General features: G+C 45.3%; 1 protein-coding gene across 5 annotated transcripts in view; it reads left to right on the top strand.

Annotated features, from left to right (window-relative positions):
- Window positions 1–24,796, top strand: part of PHF12 (PHD finger protein 12) — a 169,103-nt gene that overhangs the window by 87,898 nt on the left and 56,409 nt on the right. For all 5 annotated transcript variants that reach the window (XM_033921692.1, XM_033921691.1, XM_033921690.1 and 2 more), the window contains one exon: window positions 3,258–3,390. In XM_033921692.1, coding sequence (XP_033777583.1) covers window positions 3,258–3,390 — 133 coding nt within the window. The remainder of the gene's footprint in view (window positions 1–3,257; window positions 3,391–24,796) is intronic.

The following is a 24,796-nucleotide window of genomic DNA, read 5'->3' as shown; positions in this document are numbered from 1 at the left end:
CCATGGGACCGGACAATCTACACCCCAAGGTGCTCAGTCAGCTGCGTGATGTCCTGGCAGAACCGCTATCAGGACTCTTCAATCTCTCCCTAAGTTCGGGGAGAGTCCCCATAGACTGGAAAACATCTAACGTTGTTCCACTGCACAAAAAGGGTTGCAGGGCAGAGGCTGCAAACTACAGACCGGTGAGTCTCCCATCAATAGTATGCAAACTCATGGAAACACTAATCAAACGTAAATTAGACGCAATCTTGGATGAGGAGAATCTACGGGATCCCAGTCAACACGGATTCACCAAGGGTAGGTCCTGCCAATCCAATCTCAGCTTCTTTGACTGGGTAACAAAATAGCTAGACTTGGGAGAATCTGTGGACGTCGTATACCTAGACTTCAGCAAAACTTTCGATAGTGTCCCGCATCGCAGGCTGTTGAGCAAGATGAAATCAATGGGGCTGGAAGAAACACTAACTACATGGGTCAATAACTGGCTGAGTGGCAGACTTCAGAGGGTGGTAGTTAACGGTACCCTCTCTAAAACATCGGAGGTGACCAGTGGAGTACCGCAGGGCTCAGTCTTGGGCCCGCTCCTTTTCAACATATTCATAGGAGACCTAACTCAGGGGCTTCAAGGTAAGGTAACGTTATTCGCTGACGACGCCAAACTATGCAATATAGTGAGAGACGGCAATTCTCCCAATAGTATGACACAGGACCTACATTTGTTGGAGCTTTGGTCCTCAACCTGGCAGCTGGGCTTCAACGCTAAGAAATGCAAGATGCCGGACTTGATGGACCGAAGGTCTGATCCGGAGAAGGCAGTTCTTATGTTCTTATGCACCTCGGCAGCAGAAATCCATGCAGAACTTACACCTTGAATAGTGAGACCTTAGCTAGAACTTCAACAGAACGAGACTTGGGAGTGATCATCAACGCAGACATGAAAACTGCTGATCATGTGGAGAAGGCTTCATCTAAGGCAAGACAGTTGTTAGGTTGCATCCGCAGGAGTTTTGTCAGCCGGAAGCCTGAAGTCATAATGCCATTATACAGAACCATAGTGAGACCTCATTTGGAATACTATGTGCAATTCTGGAGGCCACATTACCGAAAAGATGTGCTGAGAGTAGAGTCAGTGCAACAGATGGCCACTAGGATGGTCTCGGGGCTCAAGGATCTATCGTACGAGGAAAGGCTGAAAAATTTGAGGCTGTTCTCACTCGAGGAACGTAGGGAGAGAGGAGACAAGATCGAGACGTTTAAGTATATTACCGGCCGTATCGAGATGGAAGAAGAGATTCTCTTTCTCAAAGGACCCTCAGCCACAAGAGGGCATCCGCTCAAACTCAGGGGCGGGAAATTTCATGGCGACACCAGGAAATATTTCTTCACCGAGAGAGTGGTTGATCCTTGGAACGAGCTCCCGGTGCAGGTGATCAAGGCAAACAGCGTGCAAGAATTTAAGAGCAAATGGGATGCCCATGTGGGATCCCTTAGAGGGTTAAGCCAAGGGAACCTGTCACCAGGAGTGGGAACCCTAGGATAGTAGACGGGGGTGGGTCAGTACAGTGGGCAGACCTGATGGGCTATGGCCCTTATCTGCCGTCATCTTCTATGTTTCTTCTAACCTGGAAATCTGGTTAACAGCAGGAAGCATGCAAGAATTGCTGCCAGCTCCCGCTGACCAATTGAAGACAGCTCTGTGGGAGCACAGCCTGTTTTGTCCATAATTGGCAGAAACCCGGACAAATGGTGTAAAACTGCCTAGATGCCTGACAGTTGCCTGAAAAGGACATGCATGGAAAACCCAAACATATGGTAACCCTAGCTTGGGTTATACTCGGAGGTCTCTAAATCACTGCTCCCTGCCCCCACCCACCCCCAGTTTCTCTGTCTATCTCTGTCTCTCCTTATGTTTTTGTTTTTTCAAAAAACCCAATTGTAGATGAGAGTCTCTAAGGAGCTTTTTATCCAGTGCCTGTAGGTTCCTCTGCAGGGGAGCTGAGCCACAAGGGTTTAAGCCAGCAGTAGTAAGTCTTGACTGCTAGTTTCCCTCTTTAATTATTTTGTGCATGGGCATGTTTTGGTTACATTGTTTTCTTGCTCTTTTTCTCTCCCATGAGTTTTGCCTGCTCCTTTTTGGAGAAGTGGCCCAAGAGGGGTACAGCTGTATATGGATGGCCTTCCAAAGTGATCTCAAAGGCCTCACCAGTTGGCAAGGATTCTTGGAAGCTGTATCTCTTCCAGTGTTGGAGCCTGTAAAGTGTCTACCACTGGAGGTGAGATAAGGCTAGAGGCTGGGTACCTAGGAGCCCAGTCTCCCCTGGCCATGCAAGCTGGCTGGGTGGAAATAAAAAGAACTTTAAACCAAAGGAAAAACAAGGTAGGAGAGAAAGAGGGAGTCTGGGGAAGCAATTAGAGAAGAACAGGAAGATTCTTCCTTCTGGCAGGGTGACTAGAACAGACTGGCGAGGGAAGGGGCAGGTACTGTAGTGAGTGGCTACCACGTTCTCAGAAAGGCCCTTTCAGGTTTTTCTGAGCTCTAGAAGTACTTTTCCATCCATGGCACTGCCAGTAGTCACCCTTGTGTATCTGACTCATCCTGCTTGCCAATGAACTAGTGTGCTGTTCTCTAATGACAGAAAGTCCTCATGAAGGAAGTTGGGCAAAAGGGAGAAGATTGTACTGTGATTGATTTCTGCAATCAATTACAACTCTAGATCTAAATACTAGCAGTTTGCTAGAAAAGAAAAACATAGTAACATAGTAATTGATTGCAGAAAAGGACCCGAATGGTCTATCCAATCTGCCCAACCATACACTCTCTATAAATTAATGATTTGATTTAATTTAAATTGTTCTTTTTCTTAGATATTTCTGGGCCTGAAACCCAGAGCTCTGCCCGGTACTGTACTTAGATTCCATCTACTGGAGTCTCCACCAAAGCTCACTTCAGCCCATCTACACCATCCCAGCTGTCAAAGTCCTCCCCAGCCCAACCTCAAATGAATGGCCATATATGGGACACAGACCGTGCAAGTCTGCCCAGTACTTGCTTTAGTTCTTTAATATATACCATTATTTTCTGACTAGAGATCCTCTGTGTTCAACCCATCCCATACACAGTTAACATAACTTTTTTAAACAATGTAGGATTTTTGCTGAAGAATGGGAGATGTCTCAGAATATATAATTAATTTTATATGAGAAACACTTGTCCTTTAATGTTAATTTTTAAAATGCTGGGTTTGTTCTTCCAGGAGCTGCAGAGTAGCCCCTCTTATACAATGTGATTACTGTCCGCTTCTGTTCCATATGGATTGTTTGGAGCCACCTCTCACTGCTATGCCTGCTGGTCGCTGGATGTGCCCCAACCACATGGAGCATGTTGTGGTAAGGATCATTTAAGAGGTACACAGACTGTAGCCTATAGGAGTGATTTTGGTCTTTGGTAGTTTGAGCGGAAATGCCGCAGCAGCTTTCCACTGGCTTTCTCAAGCTACTGTGACACTGCAAGGACCTTCCCCCTTCCCCTCTCTCTCCTTCAGTTTGTCAGCACAGGAAACTACCTGATGTTTTTGCCCTTCGTATTAACAACAGAGTGGTGTACAATGTAAGGAAAATTGAAAGGAACTACAATGGTCATAGGAGAGGAGTGCAAGAGGCAGAGAAAAAATAAATTTGCTCACTCCTGATTTAACAGTCTGTATATCTAATTTCTTGTTGCCCTGTGCCTTGATTAGAAGTGTATAGGAACATAAATGGCACACTGTCTAATGGTTTGACTCTCCAGGAACTTCTCTTTTTATCTCCAGCTGACATCTTCTAGCCACACATTCCACAGCTGCTTGTGTAGGGAAAACCATGCTTCCTCTAGTTAGTTTAAAAAATGCTACCACCTATTATCTTCATGGTCAAATACTATTAGAGTAAACAACTGGTCCATTTTTATCTGCTGCATCCCATTTATGATTTTATAGATTCTTATGGTTCTTCTCAGCTCTTTCTTCTTCAGGCTAAAGAACATTTTTAACCTCTCTCCACTGGAAGCTGTTCCATTCTATTATTTTTTGTTGCCCTTCTCTGAACTTTTATGGGTGGCCAAAACTGCAATTGGCAATACAATGATAAGTGATTTCAGTTACCAAACACAATTTTTTTTTTTTAATACTGTTACAATAACATTAGAGAAGCACGATAGGTGAGGCAATCAGTAGCAAAATTAATAGGACGTGAAAGTCCTTGGTGTTCAAAACCCCATTAATACATCTTAGGGTAAATACAGAACTGTAATATAGTAATCAGTCATATCATCCTATATTTTAAATATTTGAACAAACTGAGCAGAGATGAAGACAACAAAGTGGATGCTCAGCTCCACCACAGAAGCGTAATATAATAATAATAATTTTATTTTTATATACCACTTAACCAAAAAAATGGTTCTAGGCGGCTTAAAACAAATAAGCACAAGTCATACAGTGGAGAGTAATTTTAAAAGGAAAAAACAATTCAAAACAAAATACAATAAATAAGAATTGGTCCTACAGTAGAAAATATGATTTAAAAGTAAAAATCAATTCATACCATCAAACATTACTTTGACTTCCTCTCCTTTCGATTGCTGGTTCAGTCCCTAATCTTAAGTTCCTTAGACTATTGCGATATCATTTATCTGGGATCCTTCAAGAAAACCATCAAACACCTGAGAATCATTCAGAATATCGCCGTCCGCCTCATCTACGGCCTCAAAAAGTCAGATCATGTAAGTCCATTCTACAGAAAACTTCACTGGTGGCCAATGGAGGCAAGGGTCATCTTCAAGTTCACCTGCCTCTGCTTCAAAATCCTAACGGGTTCATCCCCGATTTACCTGTTGCGCCATTTCGTGTTCCCAGGCACCACTTGCACTCGTAGTGCCTACCTGTTTACCTTCCCTTCCCTGAAGGGCTGTATCTACAAGAGATACCTTGATAGAACACTATCATTCCAAGCTGGCAAATAGAATGTCTAAACACCCTCATTTCAAGTGCACCCTCCTACCAATCCTTCAGGAAATCAATAAAAACCTATCTCTTTGATAAATTTCTCTGACCTCCCCCCCCCCCCTCTTGTTACATCACTGATATACCTACTGTACCTCTGTCATATTTCTGGTTACACCCAACCTCTCATGGCCCACCAATGTAATTGATATTTATTTCAATGTTCTTCACAGTACTTCCTGTAACATCGCTGTACATGAACAGTCTCTTCCTGTGTAAACCGCTCTGAACTGCTTGTGGTACTGCAGTATACAAAATAAAGTTATTTTTGTTGTTATTATTATTAAAAGAAAGGTTCTAAGCAGATTACAACAAATAAGAACCGATCATACAGTAAAAATACAATTTAAAAGAAGAAACATTGCATGACGGAAGCATAGAATTATTAAACAAAACAACCAGTTAGGATACAAATTTTTCAAGCAGTTGGGTCTTCAATAGTTTTCTAAAATCAAGATAAGAAGAGGATCCTAGCATAATTTTACCAAACCAATCATTCAGTTTTGCAGCTTGAAAAGAGAGAGTTCTCTCCAGAAATCTTTTGTAACAACATAATTTAGTGGAAGGAAACTCTATGTAAACAGACAAACTCTATGTGTGATCTTATTTGGGTGGTTCAAAGAAAAATGGGAAACAAGGTATCCAGGTGACAAACCAAAAATTGATTTGTAACAAATGCAAGCAAACTTAAACAAAACTCTGGCCTCAATCGGCTGCCAGTGGAGTTTCAAATAATATGGTGTAATATGCTCCCATTTTTTCAATCCAAAGATCAGTCGAACTGTGGTGTTTTGAACCACTCTCAATTTTCTTAAAAGCACCCAAATAAATAACATTACAATAATATGTTATTGCTCTGGTCAAAGAAAATAGCTTAAAAAAGATTTGCCCAGTAAACATCAAATATGGATAACAGTTCAATAAACTTGTAAATATCATTTCTTCACACTGAAATGTCCTCATCCTGACAAGGATTCCTTGTTTTGCTTTAGGGGATGAAAATCTTCAAACTAAGACCAAACTAGCTCTAGATGGCTGCCTCCTAAATGTAAGATACTGAGAATTAAACGTACCAATCAGCTTTAGTTCCAATGGTCACACCACTGATGTCTGTCCTAAAATATATAAGACCATAAGAATTGCCGCTGCTGGGTTAGACCAGTGGTCCATGGTACCCAGCAGTCCGCTCATGCGGCGGCCCTTAGGTCAAAGACCAGTGCCCTATTTGAGTCTAGCCTTACTTGCATATGTTCTGTTCCAGTAGGAACTTATCTAACCTTGTCTTGAATCCCTGGAGGGTGTTTTCCCCTATAACAGCCTTCGGAAGAGTGTTCTAGTTTTCTACCACACTCTGAGTGAAGAAGAACTTCCTTAGTTTGTACAGAATCTATCCCCTTTTAAAATTAGAGAGTGCCCTCTCGTTCTCTCTACCTTGAGAGGGTGAACAACCTGTCTTTATCTACTAAGTCTGCTCCCTTCATTATCTTGAATGTTTCGATCATGTCCCCCCTCGGTATTCTATTTAATGTGTGTGTTAAACCAAACAGTTTAAAGGTTTTCAAATGAAATATCCATTTCTGCTCACACTGGTGTAAAATCTGTCAAACATATTCCCCCTGTGAATCATTTTTGGAATATGATCAATTATACATTTCAACTGGTCAAAAGTGTGACTCTTTTGAATACAATGCCAAACCAGTGGTTCCTCATTTTTTCATGTGAAATACATGTGGTTGTCATACTAGTTTTAAACGGTCGAGAAGTATGACCTATATAATACAAAGTATTATGACAGCATACAAAAAAAGTTCACAGACATACATATGTAGTAGCATATTTGAAGGAAATACTTTTCCTGTCTTTTGATCTATCCAACATGAACTTTTAGAGAAATTAATTACAGTGTCCAGGTTGCTTCATTGGACATCTTATACAACTTAGCATTTAATTTTTTTCTTGTGACTATAAGATACCATACAATGCTTAAAAGCAAAACAAGGCATGAACTTCTTCCAATAATCTTAATTTCATGCACATTGTTCCGATATTAGTGTAGTTAAGAGCATAGGCGATTGTATCTCAGCACTTTCATTTTAACCAGCTATTTAGGTTGAGTCGCATATTTTCAACTTCTTTGCTAATGTTTCCAAAGACACTGGGTATTTAAAACTTGAATGACCAATTCTGCAGTAATGCAGGAACTGTGCAAAAGGCAAGCAAGCCTTTAAAAACTTGGAATACATGGTGTGGAAATGCAAAAATTTTATTTTTTTCTGACACTTTAGAATAGATTGATAGCATGTAACATGACTCAAAAAATTGAGGAGAATAAATCTATCTTCAAAAGTAGACATAAGGTTTGCCATAGATGGGGTAAAAAGTCCCTATCATAACATCACCTGATAGTTGAATAGAAATGATTTCAGTTACCCCAGTACTGAATGGGTAAATATCACCTCAACATGTTAAGGAGAGAGTTTTCTAGATTAAATATGACTGCTTCATGAAACAGCTTGTTGAAGACCCAGCAAGAGGAAGAGCTATTTTAGACCTAGTCCTTAGTGCGTGGTGGATGGGGGACAATTTGTCATGAAAGGTCATAACATGAACAAATTTGACTTTTTTTGATAGTTGATGAAGAATCCCAATAACTGGCAATAGAAATCTTCATAAACTATCAAAAATCAAATCTATTGCATCAACTCCAGTTCATTGGAGTCCTAATAGATACCCTATCAGGCAAATTTCTTCCAAAATCAGAAAATAGACAATAGATCACCAGGGGTCTTCCTCAATAGAACAAGGTCTTAGCTTTCTCCCGCATCATAGTGTTAGCCATAAGGCAGCCACAAGTGATGTAACACTGTATGCAGTTGATTCAAACATTGTCTTAAATGATGGAAGATAAATGACAACCTGATTCAGGGTTTTCTATTACAGCCACCTTAACAGCAAGAGATGTTAATCAGATGAATTAAATCCAGAGTGGGGAACTCCTTGTACTACCCCTTGATATTAAAAAAAAAAAAAAGAATACTTGGTTGAGAAGGGAAAAACTATATTGGCAAATTTTTACTGCTCTCAGCATTCATCGATAAGTTAACAGGAAAGAGAATCCAAAGAAACAATCAGATAGTAAAGCTTTTAAAGAAAAAATGATGCTCTGGATCTTTATCTTCTGCAAGGATGCCCTAAAGATCTGGAATTGGACAATCTGCTAGTTTCAGCAGTATTCCTTCTGAGAGTGCAGAATGTCACTGCAAGACACTTCATCATTCTGGAACCTTACAGGGTGGTCTCTGAACCAGGAAATGATAGAAGATATCCCCCAGTAATGGGAATCCTATCAGTAAATCTTGTCAGAAGACAATGAGAAACCTCTGCCATCTTACTTCAGAAGATCTAACCAATAGAGGCTGGTGTTGGACATTTCATTCCGCACTATGGAACAAGGTTCTTGTGTACATGTTCTGCTAAAATGCAGGGCTTTACAAAGCATAAAGAGGATAAGGCACCCATCACCCTCATAGTCTTTCCTGTCTGCATCACATCTAGTATCCTCATCTGTTAACTATTGATTATGACTCAGTTCACATATATTGAGGCAAATCGTCTTCCATTTACTTGTTTGTTGGATTCATCTAGCAGCATTGCCTTCACTTTTGATTCAAGATTAATTTGAATATACAGTTGCTATCATTAACAGACTTGATGTTGAATGCTTTTTGTTAGCCTCTCTTCAACCTTTTCTCAAAAAGGTAAGCATATTCTAATTGTTTCTAGGAAGTAATCAGAAATTCATATACTGTAACTTCAGAAGGAAAGTTCTACATGTTGATTATTTCAAGGCAGGTGGCTGTTTACCCATATTATATAGGCTCTGTTTCAATATTTCACTTGTCATCTGGTCTAGCCCCTGCTCGGAAAAGGGCATTTCAATATGTCTTGCCCATCTCTTGAAACCACCTTTTCCAGTGCAATAGGGATGGCATGCCGAACCATGGGGTTGCCAATGCCTACTCGTGAGCATTCTGTAGAAAATCACAGCTTTTCAGCAGCTCTTCTTTCTCCCCAGTCTCTGTTGCCCACTTCAGTTCTTCCTTTTGCAGGTGAGCATGAAGGTGTCATGTTGATCTCCCTTTTATTTCTTTATTTTACAGTGTTTTCAGTTGCTTGCGATTTTCACATGGCTCAAGGAACTGCTGTGCCTGTTTGGAAAGGAGCAGACTTTACTCGGCAGCTTGCAAGTGAATCCTTCTGGGACCTGTCAGCCACCCTGCTGAAGATTTGTGGAGCTCAGGGTTCCAGGCCCTGAGCATTTGTTTGCTTCCTTGACTTGATCAGGAATTTCAGCGCAGGCTGTTAGGCATCAAATAGTGTCCTTCAGGGTGCTCATGGTTCTGGCTGCAGTTTTGCTTCTCCCTTCTCCTTTCACTGTTCATCGTGGCCCGGGAGAACAGAGGTTCAGCTTGACTAAGGTCCAGCTGGCAGCCCGAAGATCTCGGCGTGGTAGCTTGAGGCAGAATATCCCTCCAGATCCAGGTACACTTTCATGGATCTGAAGTAGTTTACAGCACCTTTTTCACCAGCACATGGTCTCTGAGTACAGGCTGTGACAGCCTATGGAAAAATCAGGAGGGTTCTAAAACTGTGTTTTGACTGTTTCTGCAGCTAGGGCTTTGTTCCCCCCTCTAAAATCCTATTTTTGTTGTATTTGGTCAGTCCTGAAGCGTTTTTAAGCAATTTTCTGGTGCCAAAACACTGCTGCAGTGATCATCTTGGATTTCCCATGTTTCTGAAGGTTTGTTTTTTTAAGTTCTCAAACTTTTTAAAAACACCTTGTTTTGCCTCAGACCTTAATACCTCTATATTATGCCTTATTTGAGCTGGATGGGCTGCTGGCATGCACTTGCGCCATATGCCACGTAGCATGGGATGGAGGGATGGGAGCTTCAGGCTTAGCCCCTCCATAGGCCTCTAGGGCTGGAGAACAGCAGACAGGAGAAATGAAACACCTTCTGGAACCCCGGGACAGCAGTTCTGTGCACCATAAGCAGCCCAAGAAAAGGTGTTTGTTCCCCCCTAAAGACAAGAAGACTTGCCCTCTCAGGCCTTTACTCCAAAGTTCATTAATTTCCTCTTGCAGGTTTATGCACAAGCCAGACAAGGCAGGACAAGCAGGCAGGTATTCTCACTAGTGGGTGACGTCATCCAACGGAGCCCCGATGCGGACGCCTCACAAGCATGCTTGCTTGTAGAAACTTCAGAAGTTTCCAGTCGCACCGCGCATGCGCGAGTGCCTTCCCGCCCAATGCACCAGGCGTGTCTCCTCAGTTCTTACATTTCCGCGGAGCCGAGAAGTCCGTCTTCGACTCTCTGCGCGAAGTAACTTCACTTGTGCCTTCTAGACCCGCGGTTTTGGATTCTTTTACTCATTATCGTTGGTTTGCATTGCTTTTTCTTGTTTTAAAAAAAAAAAAAAATTTCTTCCATTCGTTCGACCGGACAGGCCATGTGGCTTCGATCTTGCGGCAGAGCTTTTTCGGCCTATGTCCCGGCCTGTCACTGATTTTAAAAAGTGTGTCAAGTGCCAGCGCACGATTTCATTGACAGACCCTCATCGACGCTGTATTCAGTGTCTCGGGCCTCAACACCTTCCGAAATCGTGCCGGCCTTGCTCCACACTTACAGCATGTGCTTTCAAGCGTCGCTGCATCTTGTGGGAGTCGCTGTTCAACATGGAGGCGTCCTCGGAGCTGTCCTCATCGCATGGTGCCCCGCCTTCGACTTCCGCCTTGGCCTTGAGTCTTCTCAAGCCTGCCTCGTTCGTGCCGGCTTCGACTCTAACGCCTGCTGCAGTGCCTTCCGATGTCTCCTCAGGTCAGGTAGCGCAGCCTCCCATTGCTCCAGTGGTGCTCAGGGTGCCCAAGGCTTCTAAGCCCAAGCCCCTTGGCGGCCGAAAGCGCGATGTCCATGCAGGAGGTCCCATTGCAGATGCAGATCCCTCGTTGCCAGCTTCGTTCCATGCCATGATGGAGAAGCGATTTGTCGAGCTCTTTACTAAGATTGGACCGACGCTTCTCTCCCAAATCCAGCTTGGGCAAGCGGAGGACTCCCATGAGGTCGAGCCGCCTCCGGTGCTCCCTCGATATACACTCTCACTACTGGGAGCCGAGTCTCGGCGAGTGTCTAGTCTGGCTTCGGGGCATGCATCGCAGGGAGTAGAGTCTTTACCCGTGCTACCTTTGAGTCACTCGAGGCACGGCGCTGATTCCTCCTCTCTGCCTGGAGTGGATCCTTCATCCTCGATGCCGAGTCTCGAGGCTTGGCTGGTGCCTCGAGGGGCTTCGTCTCAGCATCCTCTGCTTCGATCCACAGCCTCGAGTCCCATCTACTCGCTGGACGCCTCTTCTGGGCCTCGCTCGTCTCGACATTCGAGACCTGCTTCTAGACACAGCTCTGGTCGTCGCTCGAGACATTCATCGAGGCACGCCTCGCCTCGTCCTAAGCACCCCTTTAGGGAGTATTCTCTGCCGGCTTATTCGCCACCTCCTGTGCCGGAGCTCGAGGACGCCATGGGCTCGTTCTCTCCCTGCCGTTCTTCGGCCTCTGCGGATCAGGACGCCTCGACTTCATCGAATCCTTCTTGAGGCCAGGCTCTGGCTTACCAATTGTCTTTCTCATCGTTCCTGCGTCAGATGGCGGTGGACCTAGATATTACGCTGGACTCGGGGTCCAAGTTTTCTAAGGAGTATTTGGAGATGATGCATCTTCCCCAACCTCCAGCTGAGTCTCTTCATCTGCCTCTGCACAAGCTCCTGGACCAGACCTTCATGAGATGTTTCGAGACTCCTTACTCCATCCCCGCTGTCCCCGGAAAGTTGGATGCCAGGTACTGCACAGTGCACCATAAAGGTATCGCACGGTGCACAGCTCTCTCACCAGTCCCTCTTGGTGGAGTCCTCCTTGAAGCGGTCTCATCCCTCCCAGGTCTATGCCTCCGTTCCACCTGGCCAGGAGGGCAGGACCATGGACAGATTTGGCAGGCGCATCTACCAGAACTCGATGATGGCCTCTCGAGTCCTGAATTATAGTTTTCATTTTGCGACCTACTTTGAGTTCTTCCACTCAGTTCTCCAGAGGTTTCTACCCTACTTGGACTCTCAGGCTCACTTCGAGTATTCGGAGGTTTTGGCGTCGTTGTCCCAACTTCGTCTGCAGATGATGCAATCGTCTTACGACGCTTTTGACCTTGCTGCGAGAGCGGCTGCTTGTTCGGTGGCCATGCGTCGCCTGGCATGGCTTCGAACCATTGATATGGACCCGAATCTCCAGGACAGGCTTGCCAACGTTCCATGTGCGGGATCCGACCTCTTTGACGAGTCCATCGAGGCGGCGACAGAGAAGCTGTCAAAGCATGAGAAGTCTTTTCAATCCATTCTCCGCCAGAAGCCCAAGCCTGCTATTTCTCGTCCGTCTCGCCCGCCTATGATCTATCAGCGGCACTACCCTCCGAAGCAAGCGCCCACCATCCGTCAGTCTGTGAAGAGGCAGCACCAGCAAAAGCCCCAACAAAGCCTCAGCCTTCTGCTGTGCCCAAGGCTCCTCAGCCTTTTTGACTGTCTCGTAGAGAGCATGACTTCCCTGTTTTTCCCATCGGGGGTCGTCTCCAGCATTTTTATCATCGCTGGACGACTGTCACCACCGACCTCTGGGTCCTTTCCATCGTAAGGGAGGGATATTCTCTTCAGTTCCATCAAGTTCCTCCGGAACATCCTCCAAGAGAGTATCCTTCCACCTTTACCCAGACCGCCCTTCTTCTTCAAGAAGCTCAGGCTTTGCTCCGGCTCCGGGCCGTCGAGCCGGTCCCTTTGGACCAACAGAACAAGGGTTTTTACTCCCGGTACTTCCTTGTTCCGAAGAAGACGGGCGATCTGCGTCCTATTTTGGACCTCAGGATGCTCAACAAGTTTCTGGTCAAGGAGAAGTTTCGTATGTTAACCCTAGCTTCTCTCTATCCTCTCCTCGAGCAGAATGACTGGGTATGCTCTCTGGATCTCAAGGTGGCCTACACTCATATTCCCAACCATCCGGCCTCCCGACAAATCCTCAGATTTCGGGTGGGACATCTTCATCTTCAATACCGAGTGCTTCCTTTCAGCCTGGCTTTGTCGCACAGAGTCTTCACCAAGTGCCTGGTTGTAGTGGCCGCAGCACTCAGGAACCATGGTCTTTAGGTGTTTCCCTACCTCGACGACTGGCTCATCAAGGATTCCACGTCTCCAGGAGTCGTCCGGGCGACCCAGCGGACTATCTGGTTCCTACAGAGTCTGGGGTTTGAGATCAACTTTCCAAAATCCCATCTGCAACCTTCCCAGACTCTTCCCTTCATCGGAGCTGTTCTGGATACGACTCAACTCGGAGCGTTCCTGCCTCCGCAACGCCTGGATGCTCTGCTTCATCTTTGACACTCCGTGTCCTCTCGCCCGTCCATCTCGGCGAGACACATGATGGTTCTTCTGGGCCACATGTCCTTGACAGTCCACGTGACTCTTTTTGCCAGACTTCACCTCAGAATTCCTCAGTGGACCCTGGCTTCTCAATGGACGCAGGTGGCCGACCCTCTGACTCGACACATCCAGGTCACTCCTGCTCTGCAACAGTCTCTGCACTGGTGGATGCTCTCTTCCAATCTCTCCAGAGGTTTGCTGTTTCACACACCTCCCCATCAGAAGGTTCTCACGACCGACTCTTCGACTTATGCTTGGGGGGCTCATCTGGATGGTCTACGCACTCAGGGCTATTGGACCAGTGCAGACCACCTGTATCACATCAATCTTCTGGAACTCAGGGCAATTTTCAATGCTCTCAATGCTTTTCAGCATCTCCTTTTCGGCATGGTGGTACTCATTCGCACGGACAACCAAGTCGCCATGTATTATGTCAACAAACAAGGGGGCACGGGCTTGGCCTCCCTCTGTCAGGAAGCTCTGAAAGTTTGGGATTGGGCGATTCGCCACAACGCCTTCCTCAAAGCTGTCTATATTCAGGGGGCGGATAATGCCTTGGCGGACAACTTGAGTCGTCTTCTACAGCCTCACGAATGGACTCTCCATTCCACGCCCCTTAATCACATCTTCTCTCTGTGGGGGACGCCTCAGATAGATCTCTTTGCAGCCCCCCACAACTTCAAACTGCCTCAGTTCTGCTCCAGGATCTACACTCCTCACCGCCTCGAGGCAGATGCCTTTCTTCTGGACTGGAGGAATCTCTTTCTCTATGCGTTTCTTCCGTTCCCTCTCAGTCAAAAGACTCTAGTCAAGCTCAAGTCAGACCATGCCACCATGATTCTGATCGCTCCATGGTAGCCCAGACAATCTTGGTACTCCCTTCTACTTCAACTCAGCAGCAGGGAGCCCTTCCTTCTACCTGTGTTTCCATCTCTGCTTACGCAGCATCAGGGATCTCTGCTTCATCCCAACCTGCAGTCTCTCCACCTGACAGCTTGGTTCCTCTCAACGTAACTCCACTTCAGTTTTCGCAAGCTGTGCGGGATGTTTTGGAAGCTTCAAGGAAGCCTGCTACTAGGCAATGCTATTCCCAAAAATGGACTAGATTTTCTACTTGGTGCTTTTCTCATCACGAGGTGCCTCAACATGCCCCTTTGTCCTCTGATTTGGACTATCTTCTACATCTGTCTCATTCTGGCCTCAAGTCTGCATCAATCCGAGTCCATCTGAGTGCGATTACGGCTTTTCATCAGCCTCTTCAAGGGAAACCTCTCTCTGCTCATCCTGTGGTTTCCAGATTCATGAAAGGACTTTTCCATGTCAATCCTCCCCCTCAAACCTCCTCCAGTGGTTTGGGACCTCAATGTTGTTCTTTCTCAACTTATGAAACCTCCATTTGAACCTCTTAACAAGGCTCCTCTGAAGTTTCTCACTTGGAAAGTGGTGTTTCTCATTGGCCTTACTCCTGCTCGTCGAATTAGCGAGCTTCAAGCATTGGTTGCGGATCCGCCTTTCACTGTGTTCCATCATGACAAGGTGGTGCTTCGGACTCATTCTAAATTCCTTCCTAAAGTGGTCTCAGAATTTCATCTAAATCAATCCATTGCTCTTCCAGTGTTTTTTCCAAAGCCTCATTCTCATCCTGGAGAATCAGCTCTTCACACTCTGGACTGTAAATGTGCTTTAGCTTTCTACCTGGAACACACCAAGCCTCACAGAATTGCTCCTCAACTTTTCATCCCCTTCAATCCGAACAAGTTGGGGCGTCCTATCTCTAAGCGTACCATCTCCAACTGGATGGTGGTTTGTATCTCTTTCTGCTATGCCCAGGCTGGATTGCCCCTTCCCAGTAAGGTCACAGCCCATAAGGTCAGAGCAATGGCGGCCTCTGTAGCCTTCCTCAGATCAATACCGATTGAGGAGATTTGTAAGGCTGCCACTTGGTCCTCGGTTCATACCTTCACTTCACACTATTGTCTGGATACTTTCTCCAGACGGGATGGACAGTTTGGCCAAACAGTATTGCAAAATTTATTCTCCTAAGTTGCCAACTCTCCCACCATCCCATTGTGGTTAGCTTGGAGGTCACCCACTAGTGAGAATACCTGCCTGCTTGTCCTGGGATAAAGCAATGTTACTTACCGTAACAGTTGTTATCCAGGGACAGCAGGCAGCTATTCTCACGTCCCACCCACCTCCCCTGGGTTGGCTTCTCTGCTAGCTATCTGAACTGAGGAGACACGCCCGGTGCATCGGGCGGGTGCGGGCGACTGGAAACTTCTGAAGTTTCTACAAGCAAGCATACTTGTGAGGCGTCCGCATCGGGGCTCCGTTGGATGACGTCACCCACTAGTGAGAATAGCTGCCTGCTGTCCCTGGATAACAACTGTTACGGTAAGTAACATTGCTGTCAGGTCCACATGTGAACATACTAGTGCACAGACCTTTCTTTGGAGACTCAGAGTGCTTCCTCACTGAAAGCGGAGGCTATGCAGGACTATGGTAGATGAGGGCATGGATTTGATCCCTTTATTGTCCAAAAGTGAGGCGTCCCTGATGGGATAAGCAGTTCAGAGGACCAGGCGGTATTGGCTATATATTAAGTCCTCTGCTTTATTGGAGATCATTACCGAGTCCCTCTGAGAATTGAAAATAGATCCTCTGCAAACCTTGTTTTCCCAGTATACGCTTCTGAGCTGGGTCTAGGCTCAACCCACATCTTTTCCATAGCACTTGGACATGAGACCCCTGAAGGCGCTCTGAAGGTAGCTAAAACCATGGCTAAACAGTATCCTATGGATCAGGAATTCCAGAAAATGTTTACTATGCCAAAGGTGGATTCCCTGGTAGCCTAGGTGACCAAACACACTTTCCTCCTAAGTGAAAGAGAAGAGGTTTTAAAAGATCCACAGGACCTTAGCGTGGTTATGGTCTTCCAGAGGCAGTTTGAGGCTTTGGCCTTAGAGGGTTAAAGCTGCAATCGCAGTCTCCTTTATAGCATGTACCTGTCATTCTAGGCTCAGAAGTTGGAGCCTGCCGGACTCTGAGCCCCCTGCCTCAGTTTGTGCTGGTGGGCATAGACTACATAGCGGATGCACTCTGACGACATCAGAGTCTTGGGAAAGGTCTCAGCATTTTCCATCGCCGTCTATCATTTGATTTGGATCAGGCAACGAGCGGGTGATTTGACTTCTAAATCAATGTTGAGCAGGCTCCCTTTCAGGAGACAGATGCTGTTTGGCAAGGGCCTGGATGACCTTATGGTCGGTGTACAAGATCGCTGGCTGAGATCTTTGCCAGAGAGCAAAATTGCCAGCTCAGATCTTTGTCAGAGAGCAGACCCCCAAGCACCTAGAGTCCAGGGGTCCTTTTGTGGTTCCCGGCTCTCTCGCTAGTATTCTACAGGAGCCTCTCCCAGAGAATCTTTCAAAGCTCCAGACAGAAATTCTTTGGGAACTGGGGGAACCAAGGTTCAGGTTCCCACACTCCAGTGCAATAACGTCAGCCTTCACGCCACTCCTTTGAAGATTGGATGTTGGCTCTCGGACTATCTAGAGGCTTAGGAACAAATAATGTTTGACCACTGAGTCCTGGACATTATCAGAGAGAGTTACAAGCAGTGTTCCCGCTAAGGTGCGCTGGCCTGCGCGCGCGCACAAAATATTACATCGCAGCGCAAAGTTTCTCTTCACAGCGCACACACGCGTCGCAAAGGTAAGGGGAGGTAAGGTAAGGGGACGCATTGGGGGGATTGCACTTCCCCACAATTGCCATGCTTCGGTTCCTCTTCTTCCTTCCTTCCTCCCCCCCCCCCCCCCCGCGGGACCCTGCGGCACCATCAACTCTTACTCCCTCTAATGTCGGCCCTGCAGCTCCAGACTTCCTCGCACCTTCTCCCCTCCCCCTTTGGATCGCTATTATTTTAAATGTTATAGCCGCGGAGCTGTATCCATCAGTGGAGATGTCTAACCTCGGCCTGCCCCGGAACTCTTACTGCAACAGTGACTTCCTGTTCCTGCCTAGACGGGCGGCTGCTGCAGTAAGAGTTCCGGGGCAGGCCGAGATTAGACATCTCCACTGATGGATACAGCTCCGCGGCTATAACATTTAAAATAATAGCGATCCAAAGGGGGAGGGGAGAAGGTGCGAGGAAGTCTGGAGCTGCAGGGCCGACATTAGAGGGAGTAAGAGTTGATGGTGCCGCAGGGTCCCACGGGGGGGGGAGGAAGGAAGGAAGAAGAGGAACCGAAGCATGGCAATTGTGGGGAAGTGCAGAGCTGCAGGGAAGAGTGTTGCGGTACCCAGCTGGAGGGAGAAGGAAGATGAGGGAGGGAATTAAAGGAGATGCCAGGGCTTGGAGCATAGGAGGAAGGTATGCCAGTCTAAGGGAAAAGGAAGGGGAGATGTGAGAGCATGGAGGGGGAACGAAAGATGGAAGAAAAGGAAAGGAGAGAGATGCCAGAGAATCAGGGAAGGGGAGATACCAGACTATGAGGAGAGGTGTGGGAGAGGGAAGGCGAGGAGAGAGATGCCAGACCAATGGGGTGAAAGGAGAGATGGAAGGGGGAGGCATACAGTTTCTGGAAGGGGCATAGAAGGAGAGAAGATGCCATATAGGGGAAGAGAGACGGCAGACAGTGAATGGAAGGAAGAGAGTTACAAGAAGATGAGGAAAGGAGAAACCACAGAAGACAAAGGTAGAAAAAAATTTCTATTTATTTATTGCTTTAGGAGACATGTGTCACTGTTTCTGTGAAGCATTGTATGCAGAGTCCAGCTTCTTGCTGGTTCAATTTAACCTTTGTCTATGTATTTTTATTTTATCCCCCCTTTTACAAAACTGTGAAGCGTTTTTAGCACCAGCCTTGGTGGTAGCAGCTCTGATGCTCAGAATTTTATGAGCATCAGAGCTGTTACCTCCGTAGCTAAAATCCACACTACAGTTTTGTAAAAGAGGGAGGGGTTAGTTTGTGATTACATATTCCTTACTAGGCGAAGGTGTTTTCTGTGTTCGAAAGACATGGTTTTCTGTTAGGATTGACGGTGTAGGATTGATCTGTGCTGGTCTGGCTTGTTTAGTTTTACAATGGGTGTATTGATGTACTGCTCACTGCAATATGTAAGATGCTGCCTTTTCCTAGGTACTCATGTGTGACGTGTGGTTTGTTACTAAAAATCATGTTTTTCTTACAGATGGGGGGGGTGCCAAAAAATGATGGGCCCCGGATGTTACATATGCTAGGTACGCCACTGTATGTAAAGATACCAGAAAGCTGGCGTAGCAAAAACTTCTAAGTTTTGAGTATTTAACCCTCCCACAATCTCACGGGCACTCGTTTCAAGTTTATTGAGATTTTGATTTAAACGCAATATCAAATATTTTCAATGCGTATAACAAAAATAAATTTGGGGAAATAAATAAAACCATTTGAACCAGTGTTCCCGCTAAGCTGCGCTGGCGTACAAAATATTACATCGCAGCGCACACGTTTCTCGTCACAGCGCACGATCGGAAGAGGCGTACGGCAGATGGCAGGGCGGCGAGAGGAGAATCGGGCGAGTTGGCTCATAACTTGCTGGCGCCCGATATTTTTGGCTCATGGTGAAAAAAGTTTGCTCACAACACCCGCCCGCTTAGAGGGAACACTGGTTACAAGATAGAGTTTGCTCACCATCTCTCCAATTGGTTCATGGATTTGCCAGCAGGCCTGCCAGAGAAAGCAAAATGGATCTGAGCAACGCTATGGAGGTTACTAGATCCAAGCCACAGAACCAATTCTTCCAGATGACTCAGGCTCTAACAGTTACTCCACATACTTTGTCGTGCCAAAGAAAGGCTCAGAAGAGTGGAGGAGGCCCATCCTGAATCTTAAACATGTCAATGCAGCCCTGAGAGTATCTCTGTTTCGAATGGAAACCTTTTGGTCTGTCATCACAGCGATGGAGTTTCAAGTTTCAAGTTTATTCAATATTTGATCAATCGCCTATCAATAATTACTAAGCGATGTACATAAAATATTAATATTGGGTAAACAAGAACAAAATTGATTAAAAAGAAAAAATCTTTAAACATAGACAAAATACAACATGATACATTAGGGTGGAGGGGAAAGAACTACATTGTCTGATAGAAAAGGAAGAACAATTAAGGGTAATATACAAAGGGTAAGGGAAAATTAGTTTATTGGGAATAAAATACATAATTAAGTAGAATGGATTGTTACTATAAAGAGCGATTGGCTTTTCAATTAAACATTGAAAGCGTCTTTAAAAAGAAAGCTCTTAAGTTGGCCTTTAAATTTATCAAGGTTTTTCTCCTGTCGTAAGTATAGCGGGAGGGAGTTCCACGTTTGCGGTGCTGTAACTGTAAAAATGATGGAGTGATGGAGGTTTTGGCCACTTTAGATTTGATGGAAGCTAACCTTCACATCCCATCTTCCTGGAACACAGTTAGTTCTTCAGATTCTCTGTGTTGGAAAATCACTATCGGTTCTCAGCGCTTCACTTTGGGCTAGCAACAACACTCCAATATTTCACCAAGGTTATGATGGTGGTGGCAACTCATCTCCGCAGAGCGGGTTGGTAGGTGCACCCATACTTAGACAATTGATTCATCAGATTGCTGTCCTGACCAGAAGGAGAAAAGGTGGTACCTGCAGTTATGGAGAAGCTGCAGAGACTGAGATGGATTTTGAACTTCTGAAAGAGCCACCTGATTCCAAACCCTGGAATATCTGGGAGTCTTATTCAACACAGAAGAAGACCAAGTCTTTCTTCCAGAAGCACACAAACAGAAGCATTGTGCTCAGATTATAGACCTGTTGACCAAGCCAGAGCCTACTGCATGGTATTACCTTTAAGTCCTTGGGTCAGCGGTAGCCATGATAGAGATTGTGCCCTGCTCAAAGGCACACAAGCGCCCCCTTCAGATCTCTTTGCTGTCTCGCTGGTTGCCTCCCTGCAAGTTCCATTCCCCTGGACAGCAGCAGCCAAATGCAGCATGAGCTGGTAGCTCCGTCCACAGACTCTGGTGAAGAGGATCCTACTTCAGAGTGATTCCTGGGTTACCTTGACAACTGCTGCCAGCTTGTTCATCTGGAGGGCTCATTGCAATGGTTATTTTATTTATTTATTCAGTTTTCTATACCATTCTCCCTGCAGAGCTCAGAACTGTTTTACATGAATTTATTCAGGTACTCAAGCATTTTTCCCTGTCTGTCCCAGCGGGCTCACAATCTAACTAATGTACCTGGGGCATTGGGGGGATTAAGTGACTTGCCCAGGGTCACAAGGAGCAGCATGGGTTTGAACCTGTAGCTTACTTAACCACTGCGCCACACTCTAGTACAAGGTCAATGGACTCTGTCTCAACGAAAGTGGTCTATCAACAGACTAGAACTCCGAGCAGTTCAGATAGCACTACTCCAACTGCAGTCTTTGCTGGAGAGCAAAGTAGTCATTCTTCTCCAACAATGCCACAGCAATGGCTTATGTCAACAGGCAGGGAAGCATAAGGAGCACTCCACTGCAGTAGGAGGTGAAGACATTGTTCTGCTAGGCAGAAATACACCTTCAGGCAATCTCTGTGGTGCACATAGCCAGAGTGGACAGTGTTGAAGTAAATTATCCAGCAAACAGACATTAGACCTAGGAGATTGGATGTTGTCTCTGAAAGTATTTCAGGCCATTGTGAAATAATGAGGTTGTCTAACATTCAACCTCTGGGCAACCTCAACCAAAAAGGTGGATCTGTTCGTTCTTCAGTTGCAGATATGAGTCCGGAAGTGCATGTTTAAGTTTCCCTGCTTCAACCTTAATCAGAGACTGGGCTGCTGTACGTGTTTCCTCCTTGGCCCATGATAGGCCAGATGACTCGCCAGATAGCTCATCATACAGGAACAATAGTTCTTGTAGCACCAGATTGGCCCAGACGCCCATGGTATGCAGATTTTGTATGACTCCAAAAGCAGTGGAGTCTCTGCTCCAAGTGCATCCAGACTTACTCTCACAGGGGCCAATTGCCCTTGAAAATCCAGGACGCTTTGGTCTTACAGCATAACTGTTGAGCGCACAGCGCTAGTCCAAAAAGGATGCTCACAAGTAGTCAATTGCTACTATTCTTAGAGCCAAAAAGCTGACGACTGTTTCAGCGTATGCTAAAGCATGGGAGACATTTCAGTGCTGGTGCATCAAAGAAAATTTAGAGCTGGGCAATGCCCCCATCTCATCCATACTGGTATTCCCTTGTAAAGGGAATGGCAGTGGCATCCCTTAGAGTTCAAGTAGCAGGACTCACCTATTTCTGGGGCCGAGAGAAGAGGACCTCGCTAATGGCCCTCCAGACATAGTTAGGGTCCTGAAGGGTGCCCTAAGACTACAACTTCCAATTTGAGACCTTGTTTCCATCCTGGAATCTTAATATAGTTCTACAGAGACTCAGCAGAGCCCCATATGAGCCCTTACAGTAAGCTTCCCTCATGGATCTTATGGTTAAAGCAGTCTTCTTGGTGGCAAGTAATTCTGCCAGGAGAGTCGTGGAATTGCAGACCCTGTCGTGCAGACTGTTTATCTAGATCACAGAAGTGAAAGTGACTATGGACGATCCCCCTTATTTTTTCCAAATGTTGCATGTCAACCAAAAAGTTACTGCCAGTATTTCACCATAGTCCAAGAAAAAAAGCAAGTCCTTAAAGGTTTTGAACATCAGAAGATTCCTATGCATTACCTGGAGGTGACCAATGAGATTCATATCTCAAATCATGTATTTATGCTAACCAATCGGGTGAGACGAGGCAGACCCACTTCCAAAGCTACCTTCTCCAGATGGATTCGTAGAGCTGTTTCCTCTACATACATTGGTTGTAGCAAACAGCCATCTAGCTCATTGAAGGTGCATGCAACAAGAGGAGTGACTTCCTCTTGGGTGGAAGCCAGAGTGATTCCACCTCAGGAGATTTGTAGATCAGCGACCTGGTCTTCCCTTCATATTTTCACAATCCTTTTCACCATACCATCCTGGAAACTCAAACTAGATATATTCCATGTATTAAAAAGGGGGAAGGAAGATCAAATGCGGCTGGTGTGGTTAATGAGTGAGGTGAAGGAAGCTATTAGAGCTAAAAGAGAATCCTTCAGAAAGTGGAAGAAGGATCCAACTGAAAATAATTGTAAACAGCGCAAGGAATTGCAAGTTACTAATAAGGAAGGTAAAGAGAGACCTTGAAAAGAAGATTGCAGTGGAAGCAAAAACATAGTAAAAATATTTTTAGGTATATTGAAAGCAAGAAGCTGGGAAGATAATCAGTTGGACTGCTTGACGGTCAAGGGGTAAAAGGAGCTCTCGGGGAAGACAAGGCCATAGCAAAGAGTTTACATGAATTCTTTGCTTTGGTCTTCATTGAGAAAGATTGGGGGGAGTTGCCAGTGCCAGAAATAGTATTCAATTCTGATGAATCAGAGAAACTCAAACAAATCTCTAACACTGGAAGATGTAATGGCTCAGTTTGACAAACTGAATGATATAAAATCACCTGGACCAGATGGTATGCATCCCAGAGTACTGATAGAATTGAAAAATGACCTTGCAGAGCTGTTAGTAATTTGTAATTTTCCTTTAAAATCTAGCATAGTACTGGAAAACTGAAGGATGGCCAACGTGATGCTGATTTTTAAAAAGGGCTCCAGAGATTATCTGGGAAATTATAGACTGGTGAATTTGTTGTTGGTGCCGAACAAAGTGGTAGAGACTATTTTATATAGAACAAAATGACTGAGCATATACAGTACTCCCCCGATGTTTGGGGGGGTTCCGTTTCAGGAACCCCTGTGAATGCTGAAAAAACGCGAATACGGTTTTTAATGGGGGAGATAGGAGAGGGCACGCAGAGAGGCAGGAGAGAGCAGCCGGAGTGCCAGCGAGTGAAGGAAATCACTCGCGGTATGCTTCACCTGCCTCTTCCTGCACTAAAGTCGAGGCCTCACCAATCAGAAGCTACTTTGTCACGCAGCTCCTGATTGGTGAGGCCCGACTTTAGTGCAGGAAGAGGCGGGCAGAGCATACCACGAGTGATTTACTTCAGTCGCCGGAGTTCCGGCTGCTCTCTCCTGCCACTCCAGCTGTCCTCTCCTGCCCGGTCATTCGCGGTCGGAAAATCCACGAATGACCGGGACCGCAAACAGCGAACCGCGAATGACTGGGAGAACACTGTAAATAAGCATTGATTAATGAGAGTAATCCTACATGGATTTAGTCAAGGGAAATCTTGCCTCACCAAATTGTAAGCAATGGAGAAAGGTAAATAGTGGGGTTCTCCAGTGGGAGTGTTCTGGCAATGCAGCTTTTTTTTATTATTTATAAGATTATTTATTTATTACAACAAATAAAAACTGTAAGCAAAATTACTAACCAGTTCAAGGAAATAAAAAGAAATCATACACCAACTTAAATTTCTAGTCCACATTATTAGGACTGCTGTTAACCCAGTGGAAGAACACATATAAAGTAATTCATATATAAAGTATATAATCACCTTATCTACAGACAGGAAATTTATTTGACGACTTTTGTATCTCCTCTCTTCAAACCTCTGAATTAGTCTGAGGTAAATTATCCAATTATCTTGCAAAAATATCTCCCTGATATGGAGCAACAAAAATGTATTTATTGTTTTCATATGTGACCAAGTATCTGTAGGGAAATTTAAGAAAAAGTAAAGCTCTCACAGCTAAGATGTAAGCCTTTAGCTGTAGGACTGTTTTCGTCTATATTGTGTTTGCTTGGAGACATCAGGGAACACATTTATATTTTGCCTGCAGAACAGGGTCTGTCTATTTGAAAAATAAAGTTTAAGAATAGCTTGCTTCTCTAATTCGGTTTTGAAGGTGACCAACAGGGTAGCTCTTTTAGCAATATAGTCATTAGATGACTCTAAAAATTGTGATATATTCAAACTGAGGATACAAGCTGATCCGTTCCCCCTTCCTCTAATCTTAGAGCTTCTAGGGATGTAATACAAATTATCAGGGAGAAAGCTTTTTGCCTGATTATAATTAAGAATATCTTTTAAATACATTCTAAGAAGCAGCCCATTTCTTTTAAATACATTCTAAGAAGCGGCCCATGGGCGATGTGGCCCATTTCTCCCCAGAAATGGGCCACATCGCCCTAACCCCTCTATTGAAAAAACCCGACCTTGACCTTTCCTCTCCATCTAGCTATCGCCCAATAGCGAATATCCCTCTCCT

Source organism: Geotrypetes seraphini, chromosome 15 (assembly GCF_902459505.1).
Source record: "Geotrypetes seraphini chromosome 15, aGeoSer1.1, whole genome shotgun sequence".
In the NCBI taxonomy this organism is placed as follows: Eukaryota; Metazoa; Chordata; class Amphibia; order Gymnophiona; family Dermophiidae; genus Geotrypetes; species Geotrypetes seraphini.
This window is presented reverse-complemented; position numbering and strand designations above follow the sequence as displayed.